This window comes from Atheta coriaria, unplaced genomic scaffold (genome assembly GCF_025399875.1).
Source record: "Atheta coriaria isolate IRGN ID8LTWV9N9 unplaced genomic scaffold, Caltech_Dcor_3.1 hic_scaffold_9_pilon, whole genome shotgun sequence".
Classification (NCBI taxonomy): Eukaryota; Metazoa; Arthropoda; class Insecta; order Coleoptera; family Staphylinidae; genus Dalotia; species Dalotia coriaria.
The window spans coordinates 3,615,014-3,632,443 of NW_027045451.1; the positions used below are offsets into that span (position 1 = coordinate 3,615,014).

The 17,430-nt window shown below is 34.3% G+C and overlaps 3 protein-coding genes, 2 long non-coding RNA genes and 1 pseudogene across 8 annotated transcripts; 3 read left to right on the plus strand and 3 right to left on the minus strand.

The window, feature by feature from the left end:
- The first annotated feature begins 1,064 nt into the window (after positions 1–1,064).
- LOC135799387 (phosphoenolpyruvate carboxykinase [GTP]-like) lies at positions 1,065–8,597 on the plus strand. 2 transcript variants are annotated; one of them, XM_065312485.1, is made up of 5 exons: positions 1,065–1,467; positions 1,597–1,645; positions 6,397–6,660; positions 6,744–7,742; positions 7,831–8,597. In XM_065312485.1, exons 2-5 carry the CDS (start codon positions 1,626–1,628, stop codon positions 8,483–8,485), a joined length of 1,938 nt encoding a protein of 645 aa, XP_065168557.1. In that variant the 5' UTR covers positions 1,065–1,467; positions 1,597–1,625; the 3' UTR covers positions 8,486–8,597. The 2 variants fall into 2 exon arrangements, with proteins under 2 accessions (XP_065168557.1, XP_065168556.1); XM_065312484.1 differs by lacking the exons at positions 1,065–1,467; positions 1,597–1,645 and adding an exon at positions 5,992–6,300.
- Positions 8,598–8,614: 17 nt separating this feature from the next.
- On the minus strand, positions 8,615–10,252 carry LOC135799391 (facilitated trehalose transporter Tret1-like). Its single transcript, XM_065312488.1, has 3 exons — positions 10,043–10,252; positions 9,861–9,978; positions 8,615–9,807 (listed from the first exon to the last, which is right to left on the minus strand). Exons 1-3 carry the CDS (start codon positions 10,115–10,117, stop codon positions 8,615–8,617), a joined length of 1,386 nt encoding a protein of 461 aa, XP_065168560.1. The 5' UTR covers positions 10,118–10,252.
- A 199-nt stretch (positions 10,253–10,451) lies between these two features.
- LOC135798397 (NF-kappa-B inhibitor-interacting Ras-like protein) lies at positions 10,452–11,303 on the minus strand. Its single transcript, XM_065311238.1, has 2 exons — positions 11,173–11,303; positions 10,452–11,112 (listed from the first exon to the last, which is right to left on the minus strand). Exons 1-2 carry the CDS (start codon positions 11,269–11,271, stop codon positions 10,600–10,602), a joined length of 612 nt encoding a protein of 203 aa, XP_065167310.1. The 5' UTR covers positions 11,272–11,303; the 3' UTR covers positions 10,452–10,599.
- An 863-nt stretch (positions 11,304–12,166) lies between these two features.
- Positions 12,167–13,260, plus strand: LOC135799793 (dolichol-phosphate mannosyltransferase subunit 1-like; annotated as a pseudogene).
- A 62-nt stretch (positions 13,261–13,322) lies between these two features.
- Positions 13,323–17,101, plus strand: LOC135799201 (uncharacterized). 3 transcript variants are annotated; one of them, XR_010549930.1, is made up of 3 exons: positions 13,323–13,442; positions 15,917–16,071; positions 16,648–17,101. It is a non-coding gene; the product is annotated as an uncharacterized lncRNA (long non-coding RNA). The 3 variants fall into 3 exon arrangements; XR_010549928.1 differs by lacking the exon at positions 13,323–13,442 and adding an exon at positions 14,348–14,576; XR_010549929.1 differs by lacking the exon at positions 13,323–13,442 and adding an exon at positions 15,236–15,597.
- On the minus strand, positions 13,553–14,194 carry LOC135799200 (uncharacterized). The gene is made up of 2 exons (XR_010549927.1): positions 14,117–14,194; positions 13,553–14,056 (listed from the first exon to the last, which is right to left on the minus strand). It is a non-coding gene; the product is annotated as an uncharacterized lncRNA (long non-coding RNA).
- Positions 17,102–17,430: the final 329 nt, after the last annotated feature.

Sequence of the window (17,430 nt, forward strand, 5' to 3'; positions counted from 1 at the left end):
CTTATATTGCTTATGATTGATTAGATAAAGTTAATTTTCCAGCCTATCGCATTATATTTTGTTTGATAACATGTAGGTATAATTTTGTACAATATCAACAGTTAACTTAATCAATTGGCGTAGTGTTTTACTCCGCAGTTAAATATTAACAACAATCATGTTTGTTAAAGTTTTTGTTGCCGTATTGGTCGTCTTAGTTTTTGCAAATATATTTGCAGTTGCTGGTAAGTGCCCAATAATCTTTTAGAACACGTATTAATTCTGTTTTCTTTTCAGAGGTCAGTAAAGCTGAAAATGATGAAACAGTGAAATTGATTTTCAATTTTGTGGAAGGTTACAACATTAAAATAAACGTAAGTTTAAAAAGTCGTAATTGCCAAGTCCAAACAAAGTGATTTATAATGTATTGTTAGCAATTTTATGGACATAAAATTAAATTTTATATTAAGAGTAGACTTGGTTTGTAATTGGAGCTTAGGGGTTTAAGTTTTACCGATTGTGTGAAAATTACTAATACACATTTGCTTACACCTTATTTACTAAAATTGTTTATTTTTAGAACAGGGAAGCAGTCGCTAATGATTTATTAAATATCTTGGAAAGAAATAACGTGAAAGAATATGTTGCATTCGCTAAAACTTCGTATGAGAATTTGATGGATGGTGTATAATCTATCAAAAATGGTCCTCGCCATTTTTATGCATTTCTGCAATACATAACTCCCCAACAGCGATAACATGCAATTTGCCAAATAAACACATAAAATATCTAATCCAGAAACCATATAATTGATCAAATATATTAATTTTTATCATAATTGTTGCAATACACTGCATTATGTCATAATCCAAATCGACGATGAGAACAACATGTAAAAACAGATGATATAATCACAAGCTTGTGACGAACTCTAATGGGTCGCCGATGTTATCCAAATAAGCGAAGACAATTATTGATAACGGCGTTAATTGCTTTCGTTTGTCGCAATGCTCGCGGTGTGTTTCCATGCGATGCGTGAACCCCACTCGCACATCTCTGCAACAAACACATTTATCTCCGTGTGTCCGTGAATGAAGAACACTGACTGATATTTTCGATAGATTCGCTGATAATTGACCGTGGTAAACAATGTGCGCCCGGTCGATCCTTCGATAAATCGTGTATTTATACGTGCTGCGAGTGCGTTATAGAAGCGTTACATTACACGCTCAGTTGTATCCCGACACTTACGCAAACGTTCATTTAGTTATTACGTTTGTTGCTCCGTTGTTGTTGCTTGCCCATAATCGGATGAGATACAAACAACCGAAACGGGCGCTTTACTTTCCTAGGGCCAGTGTGGAGTACGCGACAACTTCATAAATACATACGTCGACACCAGTGCGAACGTGCGCGAATCTACGTAACCGAATTTCTTCGTTGTTGTTACCGACCAACGATTTGTTTCCAATCAATACGACTTCTAGTGTGAGTAGTTGACTTGTAGTTGAGCCACTTCTTATCTTGTTTTGTCTTTGCGCGGTGATAAACAAATTTTCCATTCGTCGATGAATATTTGCATTTTTAATTTACGCAAATGAATTGATTTTTTTACAGGATTTGCCACTTTTAGTAAATCGACTACGATGATTTTCTTTTTGACAAGGTGAGCTAATTTTTTTATAATTTATTTTCTCAAGCGGTGCGTTCGTGTTACGGAATTGATTAATTGAAATGACCGTGGTGTGAAATGAAATCTGCGATGAGTTGTGTGTTGGCATGTGTAACTACAATACGGCTTCGAAGCGATGATAGAGAAGCGCTATAAATATCTCAATTAAATAATTGTTGAGCATTTGATTGTTCTTATATGCGGTAAGATTTACCCTTTCTTCTGACCGTTGGTTTTTTACTATGGGATTATTTAAGGAAACAGATTTCAAGGCAATAAAACATATGGTTAATTGAACATTGCTGTTTCGTTTATTGTGTGATGCAAAGTTACCTAACTGATAACGCGACTTTAAAGGTCCAAGTGCAAGGCGTTAGATTGCAGCTGTATTTGAGTAGTGAATAAGTTTGGTAACGAGCGTGCGAATTTGGTTGCCTAACAATTATAGGTACGCAAATAAAATATAACCGTTTTTGTACCTAGTTTTTGGATTATTTACATGTTTATTGCTATCTTTTTATTAGATTTAATTTTCTTTGGGGCGTCGTAATGCAATTTACAATTTGTCACCATAAAAAGTCACTTGGCAATTTTTAATTTTAAAATATTTGTATTTTTTAATAAGGTGTGAATTAAAAATGGCTGCCGCACTATGCCTTTTTTAAAAAAAGTAAAAAGGCAAAAATTTAATAAAATATGTCACTTAATAGTTCAGTTATACGTTTTGAAGAATGTTTAATAATACCATACTGCTTTCTCTACTTTAGTGGTTTTATTGAAAATTTAATTTAAATTACATTGGCTGAACAATAGTTTACTATTTAAATCACGTCCGTTTTAGATAAAGCAATATACTCTCGTCGCATTATACTCTTGCGATAGTTGTAAAATTCCATACTGACTCAACTACTTAGATTACATTATGCACGTAATCAATGTTGTTTTTGTAATACGTGCTATGGTAAAGTTGGCAACAAATAATTTTTTAATCGCTGGCGACGTATAAAATGTGTGTCAGTAATAAATACATATATTCATCTCTTGCTACCAAAGCTACGTCACAATCGGCTGCTTAGGAATACGTGTAGGCATTTGCTGATAAACTCTTTTTTTCTGACGATGTTTGTAGCTAAGCCAGTGTGGCTTAACGCAGTAGTTCGGATCAACATAGGAATTTGTTGACCAATCGCATCTGCCAAGCGCTGTCACTAACCGACTGCGGTAATCTTGTTTGTAAAAGGGGGCTCGTCTTATGTGACACTCGCGTGACGTTGCATTACCGGATATTACTACTTTGCAACTGGGTAATTATCTCGGATCAAATTTCAAGGAGTTGAAAATAATTTGGTTTATAATTGCACCATTTTTTTTTCTTTTATACTTGCTCCTTAAGAGCTATCTTAGTTTTTAATTCATTTTTACAATTTAAGTGTAAAAATACTCTTTGTTCAGAATTCTGGAAAAACAGCACTAATTTTAATAATATTTTCGAAAACGTGCCTTTTTGATACAAGTTAAGAGATAGCATTCTTCTTTGTGGGTATAAAAATGATTATTGTTAGTCTATTATAAAAATTGAAGCATGCATTTTTTTAAATATAGACATGAGACTCATGCTATTTACGTACATTATAATATACAGATAAGTCAGCAGTTTTCGGATACTTCCCTAATCTAAAAATAATTAATAGACCGCATATTTAATTAATCTACAATTTGGGGGCTCGTCTCGCATCTCGCCTGCGGTTTCGTCAGCCTGACATAGTAAGCCAAGATAACAAATATCCTGTCTGATTTCTCAAAAAGCTACAGAAAAACAAGTTGATGCAATCGCAAGTCATATTTGCGAATATAAAAAATGAGCCATTTCATGTAAATATTGGCCAATATAAATCTCCTAACTACCAGAAAATATATCAACTGTTATTATTGGAAGCCGAAATTCGTGCAAAACATGTTTGATAACTACGGGGACTTCTTGTTTTCATCATTTCTCTTAGTAATAAGATAATGATTTCTTGCTGTGTTTGCTTCGATACCAAACGTGACGCGTCGAATACAAGTGACATGATGTGACGAAAGCAATCACTGACGTGACGACTACTGATTCGAGTCGAATCTGTTGGTTGTGTGTATGAAATTTGCGCACTGATTGCAGTATCCATAACAAGTTTTGAAAGGGAAGATATCCTTGTAAACAGCAACGTAAAATTTTTATCTGAGGCTACATATGTATTTCGACACTGCATATTGCAATTTAATACTTTGTAATTGGACTTTGAAATAGTATTATCAAAGGTACACTGTGATAAGATGCACGATGTGTACCTATTCAGCATGCAACATTATTTATTTCAGTAAAATTTAAACTTAGTTTTGGTGGGCCAATGGTGAAGCTATTTATGGCTATTTTTCCTTCTTCTTTATTGATCACATCACGCCACAATTTGATGAATATTTAACAACATAAAACGATAAAATACAAGAAAAACATGCGAGATTGTAGTATTTTTGTAGTAACTTGTTTTAGGTTGCCATGCAGGTGACATTCGCTATTTCATCCAAGTTTTATAGTAGCTACTTTTTTGTTATCAGAATTTATTACTATCCAAATTCAAACCTTATGCTAAAAATACATGTCACCTATAAATCCACCTTTGCGATTACGTAAGCACGTCGTAAAAGTCAGTCCACGTCTAATTAGTACCTAGATACAAATCAAAGACTCATTAAGACTGTGTCTAATAGAATTATAATATCAAACTCAAAAAAAACATTCAAAAACTAGTAACATTCGGATTTGTTTTAATTTCATTTAAAAAATAATTCACCACGCTTGACGGGCCCCTTCGCATTCACGTCACGAAGACCTGTGACAAAGGTAATAATTTTTTCAATCCTTGACCTTCTCATAATCGACCGCGTCGTTCGCGCCATAATGGGAACAACCGAACAACAACTGGTTGCCGTTCACGCTCAGCCATTTCGTAAAATTTTATGGGCTCGCTCGCTACTCGCGATTTGATTGGTCGAGACGGCGGGTGTGTGAGCTGATGCAATCATAAGTTGTCGTTGCTATGCTGACGAGAGAGTTCATATCGCGCGAAATTGCGAAATATGCACACGCTCACAATCAATAACCGACTTTACAAATGCTACCGGCGATAGCAAAACATTCAACACACATTCATTTACTACTATCGCACTAAACCAATACACAAACAACCTGAGTTTAAACTATTACGCATTTAATCAAGGTAGAAAGGCGCCTATCGTACACAATGATGTAATACTGCTGATGAAGGTGTGTTTCAAATTGAAATTTGAAACTTTCCTTATCAACTTATATTTCAATTTCATACACACAGGATGTAGAGAATCCGGATTCATTTTTCAGCTTCAAAGTTCAATTATATTGCTAGATTATGGAGTTTGATGTGCGGTATCACAACACAAAATTCAAAATAAACAATTCAAAGGTACTACAAGTGCAATAGTACAAAAATCCGGTACATGAATATCGTACGTACAAATATGATTCATTTTACTATAATTCATTGTTAATATGCAAGTTTAAATGCCTCTGTAAACTTGATTTGTGAACTGTATTCTAATGTAAATTGACTTTGTCGAATATAAGTTGAGGTCTTTGAAATATCTCGTCTCGAGGTCCGAATAAAGTACAATCTCGATAAAGAAAAAACTTTGGAATATAATATTATAACACAATGGCCTTTGCGGCCAAATTCACCGAACTACATTAGGGAGAATTTAGAATTTATGGCTGTAATGGAATTTCGGCAATTTGTGGGACCATTTTTCTACCTGCACTGTAATTATCCCAAACTATCTCAGCCATCTTATCCCTAAACAGAGATAGATGAGATTTAAATGTTAAATAAAAGAAACTATGGAAAATTTTGCACATTTTTCCGTTTAAAGAAAAGATTTAAGATTAGAAATATTGAATTATTTCATATTTATTTAAAGTCAAGATTTTACTGGTTTCTGGTTAAACAGTTTAAAATAATTCTAGTTATAAACTAAATATTTACCAATTATTAAATTAAATCGAAGCAATTGTAACTAATCCAACTAAAACCAGTTTAAAAATCTTTGACCAAATTACCAAGTAATTTGATCAAAATGTAATATAGTATTAGTTATCAGTTGAATTTTTTAATGACAAAGTCGAATCGCCAAATGAGTCTCGCGATAAGACGGAATCCCCGTTGTTTCCGCCCCACTCCAAACCGGAGTCTCCTGACAATGTCCAAACCGCTTTTCAGTGTATAAAAGCGGGGCCCATTCCTCATCGAAGTCAATTCAGAGTTGGTTGTCTCCAGCGAACAAGCTGAATAAAGTCTTCTCCAATTAGTCAAAAGATATTTACACTGGCGAACGACAAGCGATTACTTCGACTCATTCCCAAATATCATCGAACTAATTGTTTCGTTTCGAACTTCAAGCAGTACTACTTGCAGTTTATCTTCGGGTTTTATTCTATGTACCATAAGAGTTACACTTAATTTCAACTAAGTGTAATCTTCCGAGAGTAGTGAAACAGTATAATTGAAATTTTCGTGGTAGAAAAAGTATTCAAACAAATCACTCACAATGCCTGATATTGTTGACAAAAAGTCGAACACGTAAGTACTTTAATTCTAAACATTTAACTATTGTTTTAAAGTTGATTAGTCAATTGATTGGAATTTGTTATTAATGTTTTAATGTTTAATTTGCAGATATTCCGCTGACTTGGGACGTTTTGCCAAGCAATTGGCCCATCCAAATGTGGGTCTTTTCAATCATCTCCGCGGCATCAGCGTTGTCCATGGCGATTTGAAGCATTTGACACCCAAGGCTAGAACTTATCTGGAGTCGAATGTGGAGCTGTGCCAACCAGAACGCATTCACATCTGCGATGGTAGCGAAAGCGAAAACAAACACTTGTTGAATCTTCTTCAACAGCAAGGCACCATTGTTCCTTTGCCCAAGTATCAAAACTGGTACGTTATATTCTATTACCTATTACTATTTATTATTGTGTACAAAATATTCGATTTTTATTAATTTTATTTGTTTTCTTTAGTTGGTTAGCTAGAACCAACCCTGCTGACATTGCCCGCGTTGAATCCAAGACCTTCATCTGCACTGAACGCCGTGGTGACACCATTCCAACACCTAAAGATGGAATCAAAGGAACTTTGGGCCACTGGATGTCCCCTGCTGATATGGACAAGGCTGTTAAAGAACGCTTTACTGGTTGCATGCGTGGCCGTACCATGTATGTGGTACCCTTTTCGATGGGTCCCATTGGTTCCCCGCTTTCCAAGATTGGTATTGAGTTGACTGATTCCCCATACGTTGTGTCTTCTATGAGGGTGATGACTCGTATGGGTAAAGCTGTTCTGGATGAACTCACCACCTATGATCAATTTGTCAAATGTCTTCATTCCGTTGGCACACCTGCTAACGGTACGATTGAGATGCCAAGCTGGCCTTGTGATCCCGAGCGTACCATAATCTTGCACAAACCACAAGAGAATGAGATTGTCTCTTATGGTAGTGGATACGGTGGTAACTCCTTGCTGGGCAAGAAGTGCTTTGCTCTCCGTATCGGTTCTACTATTGCCAAGCGAGAAGGATGGTTGGCGGAACATATGCTTATTTTGGGCATCACCAACCCAAAGGGTGAGAAGAAGTACATCGCTGCTGCTTTCCCATCGGCTTGCGGTAAGACCAACTTGGCCATGATGAATCCGTCTTTGCCTGGGTACAAAATTGAATGTGTGGGTGATGATATCGCCTGGATGAGATTCGATGAAAATGGACAACTGAGGGCGATCAATCCTGAAAATGGATTCTTTGGTGTTGCGCCTGGTACTTCCAATGCTAGCAACCCGAATGCCATGAAGACCATCTTTAAAAACACAATCTTTACCAATGTTGCGTCTACAAGTGACGGTGGCGTTTTCTGGGAAGGCATGGAGAAAGAAATCAACTTTGATAATGTTAAGATTACTGACTGGTTGGGCCGTCCCTGGGTTAAGGGAGAAACCAAGACACCTGCAGCTCATCCTAACTCTAGGTAATTGTCACAATCAATGATTTTATTACTTATTATGAAAATGGCTTCTTTGTAAACATGTAACTAACTTAATTTTTGTTCATTACAGATTCTGCTCACCTGCTGAGCAATGCCCAATTATCGATCCTGCTTGGGAAGCATCCGAAGGTGTACCAATCTCTGCCATTCTCTTTGGCGGTCGTCGTCCAGCTGGTGTACCTCTAGTTTACGAAGCCAAAAACTGGCGTCATGGTGTTTTTGTCGGATCAGCAATGCGAAGTGAAGCTACTGCTGCCGCCGAACACAAAGGTAAAGTGATCATGCACGATCCCTTCGCTATGCGACCTTTCTTCGGTTACAACTTTGGTCAGTATTTGTCTCACTGGCTGAGCATGGAGCAACGTTCAGACAAACTCCCAAAGATTTTCCACGTTAACTGGTTCCGCAAGAGCAGCGAAGGTAAATTCTTGTGGCCTGGATTCGGTGAGAACTCTCGCGTTTTGGACTGGATCCTTCGAAGGATTGATGGCGAGGAATGTGCCAAAGAAACTCCTATTGGTTTAATTCCCAAACCAAACACTTTGAATCTCGAAGGTATGGATGAAGATGTAAACATGGATGAGCTCTTTGACATTCCCAAAGCTTTCTGGGAAGAAGAAGCACAATCAATTGACAAGTACTTTAAGGAACAGGTTGGTGAGGATTTACCTGCTGCAATTGATGCTGAATTAAAGAATTTGAAGAACCGCATTGACAACATGTAAGTGTATTACCTTTATTAAGGTAGCTCATTACTATTAAGTTTATAATTATTTATGTGATATATAAATATGCCTAATTGTATTTTATAAAAATATACAACTTATTTTTAAATAACATTTTGCTAATACGACTTAAGACGCATATACTAAATCTAATTGCGTTAATGTTTTGTTTTTCGTGTTGGGCAAAACATAATAAATTATACTTATGCCAGTAAACGTGCAAAACGCAAATGCTAAAAATATACACTCGTGATGAACCAGTTCGAATAGATACGGCATTGCTTTGACAATCACAAACAATGTTCCAAACAGTACAAATGAACTCAGTGCTCCGCCAATTTCCCTCAGAACTGATGGGTAAATTTCCCCACATATTACCGTGGGCCCTGGGCCTACGCCAAGTCCAAAAAACATTACATTTGCTATTATTAAAACTAAACAAACAACTGGATAATGAGTATTCTCCGGGTAGACTCTACTTAAGTACATAAATAATGAAAAATTGCCTAATGATAAAGCTAAAGAGTAACCACTAAATATTAACACTGATCTAGTTGAGAACCGATTAAACAATATGGTACTTAAAAATGTAGCTATGACTCTAAGAGCATTCAAAACTAAATTTGAATAAAACTGCGCGTCTGCATTCTTGGTAATGGTTTTTATAATATTTGAAGTATAGAATATCACAGCACCATCACCAGAGAGTTCACTTGTGAGAAACAATAACGACGTTAGCAGAAATGGTTTGATGAATGACATCTTAAAACATTGTTTGATTTTTTGTTTGACTGAACTAATCTTGCAAATTTCCATATCTAAGATTGACAGAAATTCTGATTTCTGTGTATGTCCAGTACCTCTGAACCACGTAAAAGCCTTTTTTGCTTCGTCAACCCGATTTTTGTTCAAGAGCCAAACATATGAGTCTTTTATATATAATAAAATTGCCATATTAATTACCGGTAATACGCACACGAGCATTGCTAGTGTTCTCCAATGAACAAAAGAGCCCAGTAATTGTGTCAGCATTATTCCCAAATTGCATCCAAATGGGACACTTGTCAAACATTGGGGACGAATTTTAGGGTCGGTTATTTCGGCTAGGTAAACCAACATAATTGGATAAGCCAAACCTGTGTAGATCCCTGATAAGAGTCGACTGACAAACATGAGCTCGTACGTTTGGGAAAAGAATAACATTGTCCATGATATTAACGTGATGATTATTGTCAGTGCCAATGCAAAACGTCTCCCAATCCAGTTTAGTATCCAACCAGCAGTAAGAACCATTGGAAGAATGGACAATGTTGGTATTGATGCTAAACAATAATAAAGTTTTAAAATATTTTTGGAGTATTTCAAAATTACGCACCGATCCATGAATATTGAGTTGTGTTAAAGGAAATTTCTGATGTTGCCAATACAGAAGAGAATGAAAATGCACTGCCAGCACACAGTGACTGGAGCATGCAAACAATTGCTAAGAGGTACTAAAATATATCCGGTTGTACAATACTGCACATTTATTAGATATGTTAGTGAATTATTTATTACCTGGCGAAACTTGTAGTGATAAGAAGCTCTGGGTATTTCTTTACATCCAATAAAAGGTTCTTCAATGTCGTGCATTGTTTATGTTTAATATTAACTCGTTAAGCTGCTTACAGCTATTAACTTATATTTGGTGCAGTAAATTCTTATATATATATATTCTTTTTGCAATTTTGTCGCGGAATGTTAAAAACATTATGCAATGTGGTATAAAAATAAGGAAATATGCGGTAAAAGGTAAAAGAAAACACAGAGTTTGTAGAAGATTAATTGTTTTTTTGACTTTCATCGTTTTAAACAACAAGTTGTCAGGAATATCCTATTGCACGCGCAAGTAAATTATAACAACGCGTCATTACTTGTCTTCCAAAGTAATTAAATTCAAAGGAGAAAAATATGGCAAAAATATTGATTGCTTTAAAATAAACATTTGCTTTTATTCCAATCGATTTGTGCAGTTTATAATAAATACCAAACTTAAACAATATTTATAAATATATGAGAGGGAATGTTTAATACAAATAATCTCTTAAACTAGTAAAAAATTTCGTATGATTTCTTCAAGATTCTTTAGCTGAGACTCTCCTTCCCATTGACAATTGAGAAAAAGTACTTTTACTAGGTGGAGGATTCAATTTACTGGTCAAGTAAACAAAAGATTCAAATAAAGTAGACTGCTGCATAGCTGAAGCACAGAAGTGTTTGATTTTTTCAGCACTGCACCAGTTTACTGCCTTGTTTAATGTGTTGTTGTAGTCATTCATATCTATCTCAGCAGTCTTATTGCCTATCACCATGATGGTCACCTCTTTCTTGTCCTTGTTCTTATCAATATCTTGCTTTAAGTTAATCAACACCTTGAGAGATTCAAATTTATCAGTATCATAAACAAGTACATATCCATCAGCCAGTGCTAAATAATGCCTTGGCAATTGTTGACTTGTGGTGCCATTAGCAGTGCTGGTTTGTGCTTGTTCTATGCCAGCTGTGTCATAGAACCTTACTTTTTCTTTGGTGCCTCTGTCAGTTTCAATATTTGCAACATAAATATCTTCAATTGTTGGAAAGAAGACCTAGAAGATCATTGTTTTTAAGCAGTGGAATTAAGTGATTGTTGTTTTGCAATTATTTACTGTTGCAGGTGAGATATTGCCATAGATTACTTGTTCCAGTATTGTTGTTTTGCCTACGCCTTTCATGCCACAAATTACAACTTTCGCGCATTTTCCCATTTTGTTTATTATGAATACAGATTAGCAGTTTTCAGCTGAATGTTGTCGACAACACAGCAGCTGGTTGTAACATTACGTTCGTAAGTGCTTGCGTGTAGGTAATATAGGATCATCAACAGAAACGATTTCTTCATGGTGTTGTTCTATCAACCTGTTTACTTTTAAAATTGATTGATGATTTAAACTAATTATTTCAAGTTTTTTTCAAACGATAAAATAAAAACGCAGGATATATCGATGAAAATTCATCAGGCATGAAATTTTACAACAACAAACAAAGTAAAGTACAATTCAAAGCCACTTAAGGCATCTCCAATTCTCGTACAACGGTCGGATAAATTTTCCCATAGATAATGGCGGAGATAGCCACAAACGAATTCCACACTTATACAATAGCAAATCATTGAATTTCATAATACCAACTATTTAAATACTAAAATAATACAGAATTTCTCAGTAAAAATGCTGATATAAAACTAATTAAAAAATGAGCATGACAGTGTCGCAACATCTTGCAGAGTATATAAAGTGAAGTTTTAATAAAACTGGGAATTTTCTTTATCAGTTACAATTTTGATAAAAATAGAGTACCTAAGTCTGTCATTGGAAACTCCTAATCTGATAAAACATTTTTAAAATTATAAAACATAATTTGTTATTGTCTAACAATATACATGGAATATAATTGGTTCGATAGATGCATTTTGCGATGTTATTTTTCAAATTCTGAATACTTTTCTCTACCATATATGCAACATCCTTTTGTATATGATCTTTCCACCCTACTACTTTACTAAACTGCATTGTAAACAGTGCAATTTTGTCTATAATATAATGTTTCAAGTTTAGACATAAGTATGGTATTGATGTAGTGATGTTGCTGATAATTTAAATCATGTTTATTTACTTCACAAGTATATACAATACTTAGATAGTGCATATTAATTTGTGTCTGGTTGGCACTTGAAAGTGAGGTTAAAGGAAACTGAGAATAGTGTAATTTAAGTGAGTTGACTAAGCCTGCCGACTGTGTTATCGTTATTATTGCCATTACTGCTGGTGAGAAAACAAATATTCCATACTGTTGCCAACGTACAATGAAGTACAAAATCTACCAATAATAATATGGTTGATAATAAAATACATGGATGAAAGGTGAGTTTTATTGAGATCCAAGAAAGCAAACTTATTACAAATGTCTTTATTTCAGTGGTTTTGATTATGAAATATTGTCATTGATGATGGATCACCAGATGGAACTCAACATGTTTCCAGCACTTCAGAAGATTTATGGTGAATCTAAGATTGTACTTCGGCCCCAGAGAAAAGAAACTTGGTTTGGGAACAGCATACATTCATGGGATAAAACATGCAACTGGTAATTTCATTGTTATCATGGATGCTGATTTAAGTCATCATGTAAGTTTAATTTTTTGCAATGAATAACTTTATATGTCCAGCAAAACAAAAACACCATTTGAAATTTCAGCCCAAAGCTATTCCACAATTTATAGAATTACAACAAAAAAACAACTATGATCTTGTTTCTGGAACAAGATATGTGGGAGATGGTGGTGTTTATGGTTGGGACTTTAAGAGGAAGTTAGTATCCAGAGGTGCTAACTTCCTCAATTACATATGACCAGGTACAGTGACCTGACAGGTTCATTTCGTTTGTACAAAAAAGATGTTCTTCAAAAGTTGATTGATAATTGTGTATCCAAGGGGTATGTTTTTCAAATGGAGATGAGATTATCTGCGCCAGACAGCTTAATTATACTATTGGGGAAGTCCCAATCACATTTGTTGATAGAGTTTATGGTGAATCAAAATTGGGTGGGTCTGAGATATTTCAGTTTCAAAGGCACTTTTATATTTGTTTGCTTACTACTTAGGAATAATATTAATTGTGCATTCCAATATTATATTTGTAAAGTACACTTATCACTATAGGCTGAAATAAAATAATTTTGCTTATACAAAACAGAATTATAATGAAGTCGGCAGTGTTTGCATCAAAAAGTAGGTATATGAATGAATATCTATTACTGTAACAACATTTCTGTTAAATTTATGCTTAATATGTGTTTTTGTATTCTAGAATTTGGCCGAGTCGTCGAAGTCTAGTCGTTTCCGATTCGAAATTTTCGAGGATTACGGATAAATTACAGGTGTGTATATAAATTCTCTATTTCCTTACTTTATTTATTTCTAATTTGACTAAAAACCTGAAAGGATGTGGGACAAGACTTCTTTTACTTATATTAAGGTTCGTATAGTATTATTTATTTCCATATATTTATTGATTTTTTAATTTAAAAAGAAACAAATTAAACTGACAAACAACTGACAAATTCTCTACGTGCAGCAATTATCTTCTTATTGACAAATATATCGTAAGCGGAGCGAGCGCATTCGCTTACTTTAGGACATGTGTCCAGCATTTTACCGAGACTCATATTGATCATTACGTTGAGGTTTATCACACATCCTTGCAGTAGATTGTCATACGGTAGCAGCGCAGCTCTCTTCGCATTCTTTATTTCCGTTGCATCCTGGGAGGCAATCAGTATTCAATGATATACCATAAATGTACATAGCCATTAAGCCTTTCGTTTTCTTGCTCGATAGCTTTGATCTGTTCCTGACAGCCTGTGGCTGCACATTCTTCCACTATTTTATTATTGGTCATGTACTCTTCAGCAGTAGAGTTTATCAAAATTTCGAAACAGTTGTCAAAGTTGCTAATTGGCTTCACATTTGAAGTGGGCAACGCAATCGAGCTCTATGTAAAAGTAGAAATTATAGTTTTAAATTGGTATTAGTTGCAAACTTTTTAACTTACTGCTATGCACAAGGTTACAGTGAACAAAATATTTGCCCTCATGATTCTAGTATTGTTTGGTTCAACTCGTCAGAAACACACTGAAATATTTTGAGTTTAACAGCGCAATATATATCTAATTGGTATTATTATTAGCTTAGTAACTCATGTGATAAGGTTACTTTTTGAGTACTGTATTTTTTGAATAATTTGGTGATAAAATAAGGTAACCTGTTAGCAATTGGAAATTCTGTTGTGACAAATATACTTATAAATAACGCGCCAAATATTAATCTAAAATGGACAGCATGGATTTGCATGGATAGAGTTTCTGAATTTCGTGAATTTAAATATATCATTAATATTTCTTATTAACAGAAAGATATAATTTTTGCACAATCGTGAACTAATCTTTGATTAGTTTTAGGGACCTAGTTAAACGTACTTCACACCACGGTAGTACATACTGGTACATCATATTGTGAGTATTGACAGTTTCAATCATATTCATAAATAATATGTGTGAATATGTCTCTTGTGTATTGTTATTTTGCGGCTGTTGTGCGGTTGAAGAATTGCCACGGTTGTAACTGGGTTCACAGTTGGTGTTTCTGTATTTTGGTAGCTGCATTACAGTTTCCTACTTCATAGGTAATTAGGTTGTTGAGGCCTGCGGCACTAGGTGGCGCTAGTATCGCACCTTAATAATTATCGTTATTAAACATTTCGGAATATCACAACTAGATGGCGCTCGTTCATTAATTTGAGCTGCAAAACTGTAACTACTGTTTTCTTGCCGGGATTTTAATTCTGTTTCCTTCGAATTATAGAAAAAGAATTGTTAATTGGACTATATATTGAGGCATTCTAAGGTTGAAAAGTGTCATGAAATCGTTTTCAAATTCCAGCAATTTTGTCATTTTGAGAAAACTTATGGTGGAAAACGGTCTCTATTTCGTGTTTCCTTGGCTCGATTTTAATTTTTTTTTAATCATAGAAGACGAGTTGTCGAGAAGTGGCGCAAATTTTGTTTATTTTCGATTAATAGTGGTTGTAAGATTTTCAGTTATGGTGCCGTAGAAGTTTTACCAAGTACTTTAGTAGTGTTAAAACTGGCACTGCTATGCATTTATAGTTTAGATACGATAAATATTTGTATGTACACAATTTTTTGTTGCAGTCTACGAGCGTATCGCAAGATTGATAGTGACCGCGTGTTGTTGCCGTTGGCTGTGTGCAGTGCCGTGCACATCCAGTTCCATTTCGGTCACCGAATGAATCGCGCGTGTTCATTCCGATAAATTCTGTCTCTTCAGATTATAATTAAGTGAATTTATATTCATTAAACATTCGCGGACATATCTGACATATCGATCGTGAGCTGCGGCGTGGTGCATTATCGCATTTCTTGTGATTTTAAGTCCGTACTTGAATTAGAAACGGTCAACAAAGAAAAGATTTAGAATTACCAGACAAGTGCGGCGTATAGTTATTGAGATATCGTACGTCCGGAATTGCAAAATACGGCTAAGTCGTCTAAGAATTCTTTTGTGGTTTTGTTTTGTGTAGTCATTAAATTATTAATTTGAATGAGATTTCTGAACCTTTACACCCTGAATTTTAATTAGGTTTTTGTCTTATCTTATATAGAATATTTCGAATTTTTATAATGTTTAATCCTTTGGTTGCTAGCGCTTTTAATTTAGATGATATTCGTTACCGAAATTACTCAAAGAATATGATGCGGCGATATTTTTTATTATTAATTTTTTTTCTTAATTTTCAAATTTAATTATCTTATCTTATAAATGATTTTTTTAGGTTTAACGTTTTAACGAGACCTTACGGATATCTTGGACCAGGTGTGCATTCCATGTTTCTTCCAGAAGGATTCAATAGAAAATGGTAATTTCCGGTAAAGCAAGAAACATCTTCATCGATTTCAATGATTCTATCAAATTTTGACTGGCCAAGAGGTATAATTTATTTATTTTTATTTTGCACGGTGTAGTATTGCAATTATAACACTGTAACACTGAAATGGAAATATGTATAAGTTTACTGACATTTTAACGTATTTTATAAAGTGGAAAGTACGCTTTACAAACAACATGTGTGTTAACTAAGCCTCAGTAGGTTGACACAATCGACACAATTATACATAAAATATAATACATAAAACATAATAAATATATAAAGTTTTACATTTGCCTTTATTAAAATAATGTTATAACTTATATAATTATTTATTTCAATTTTACAATGTGTAGTGTTACAAATATATCACTGTAGTACTGAAATGGAAATAAGTATAAGTTTACTGGCATATTAACGTGTTTTATAAAGTGTAAAATACGCTTTACAAACAACATGTGTGTTAACGAAGCCTCGGTAGGTTGACACCATCGACACAATTATACATAAAATATAATACATTAAACATAAATATATAAAGTTTTACATTTGTTTTTATTAAATTAATGCAGTAACTCAAAGTTCAAGCTCAAAAAACTAGAAATTTAGAAATTGCATTTTAAAACTCGGCTTTTTAGATTTACCTTTTTTACTGGGGAATTCCATGGATTTGGACACAGCATCAACATCTTACATTTTGTGATACACAGAGCCCAGAAGACTGGGTGAAGAAGAAGAATGAACACTTTCAAGCGTCCATAATTTTTTCTGCTTTTAATATAATTGGACAAAAAAAAACAGGGCAAAGCTTGGGTTTCAAATTGAATTTGGCTAAAAAAGAGAGTGCAGAACTAATGTTATAAACTTATTACACTTGCTAAAGGCAACACAAGACTATTTTATTGAGCAAATCAGTAAAAATATTTTAAATGCTCCGCCAAGGTGGTAATTTATAGACAATTTGTTAAGTGATAGTTCTCATGTTGTGAAGCACTTGATAAGCTGCTTGCTATTAATTTAGTTACAAGTCACATTGTATTGCTGAAGCAATAGAAGTTTGCTACATATGTTAAATGTTATTTGTCACATAAATTATGTTTTTAATACTATGTGAAGACATGATAACTTTGTTAAATACTTGTAAATTGTAATTTTACATAGATTGTTTTCATTCTTAAGTTAAGATTGTTGGAAGGACTAATTCTTGCTTGTTGTATAGGTTTTGCACCTAAGTCTGACATCATAGAAGGACCATTCTTGCATCCGATTGTAAGTATTTAATTTCATTATCATTTTCCTAAATAACTTTTGTGATTATCTCACAAATTCACTCCCAAAATTGCATTTTTATGTTTGAAGGATTAATTTTTATTTGTTTTAGGGATAGTGCACCTGAGTCTGACATCGTAGAATGACCATTT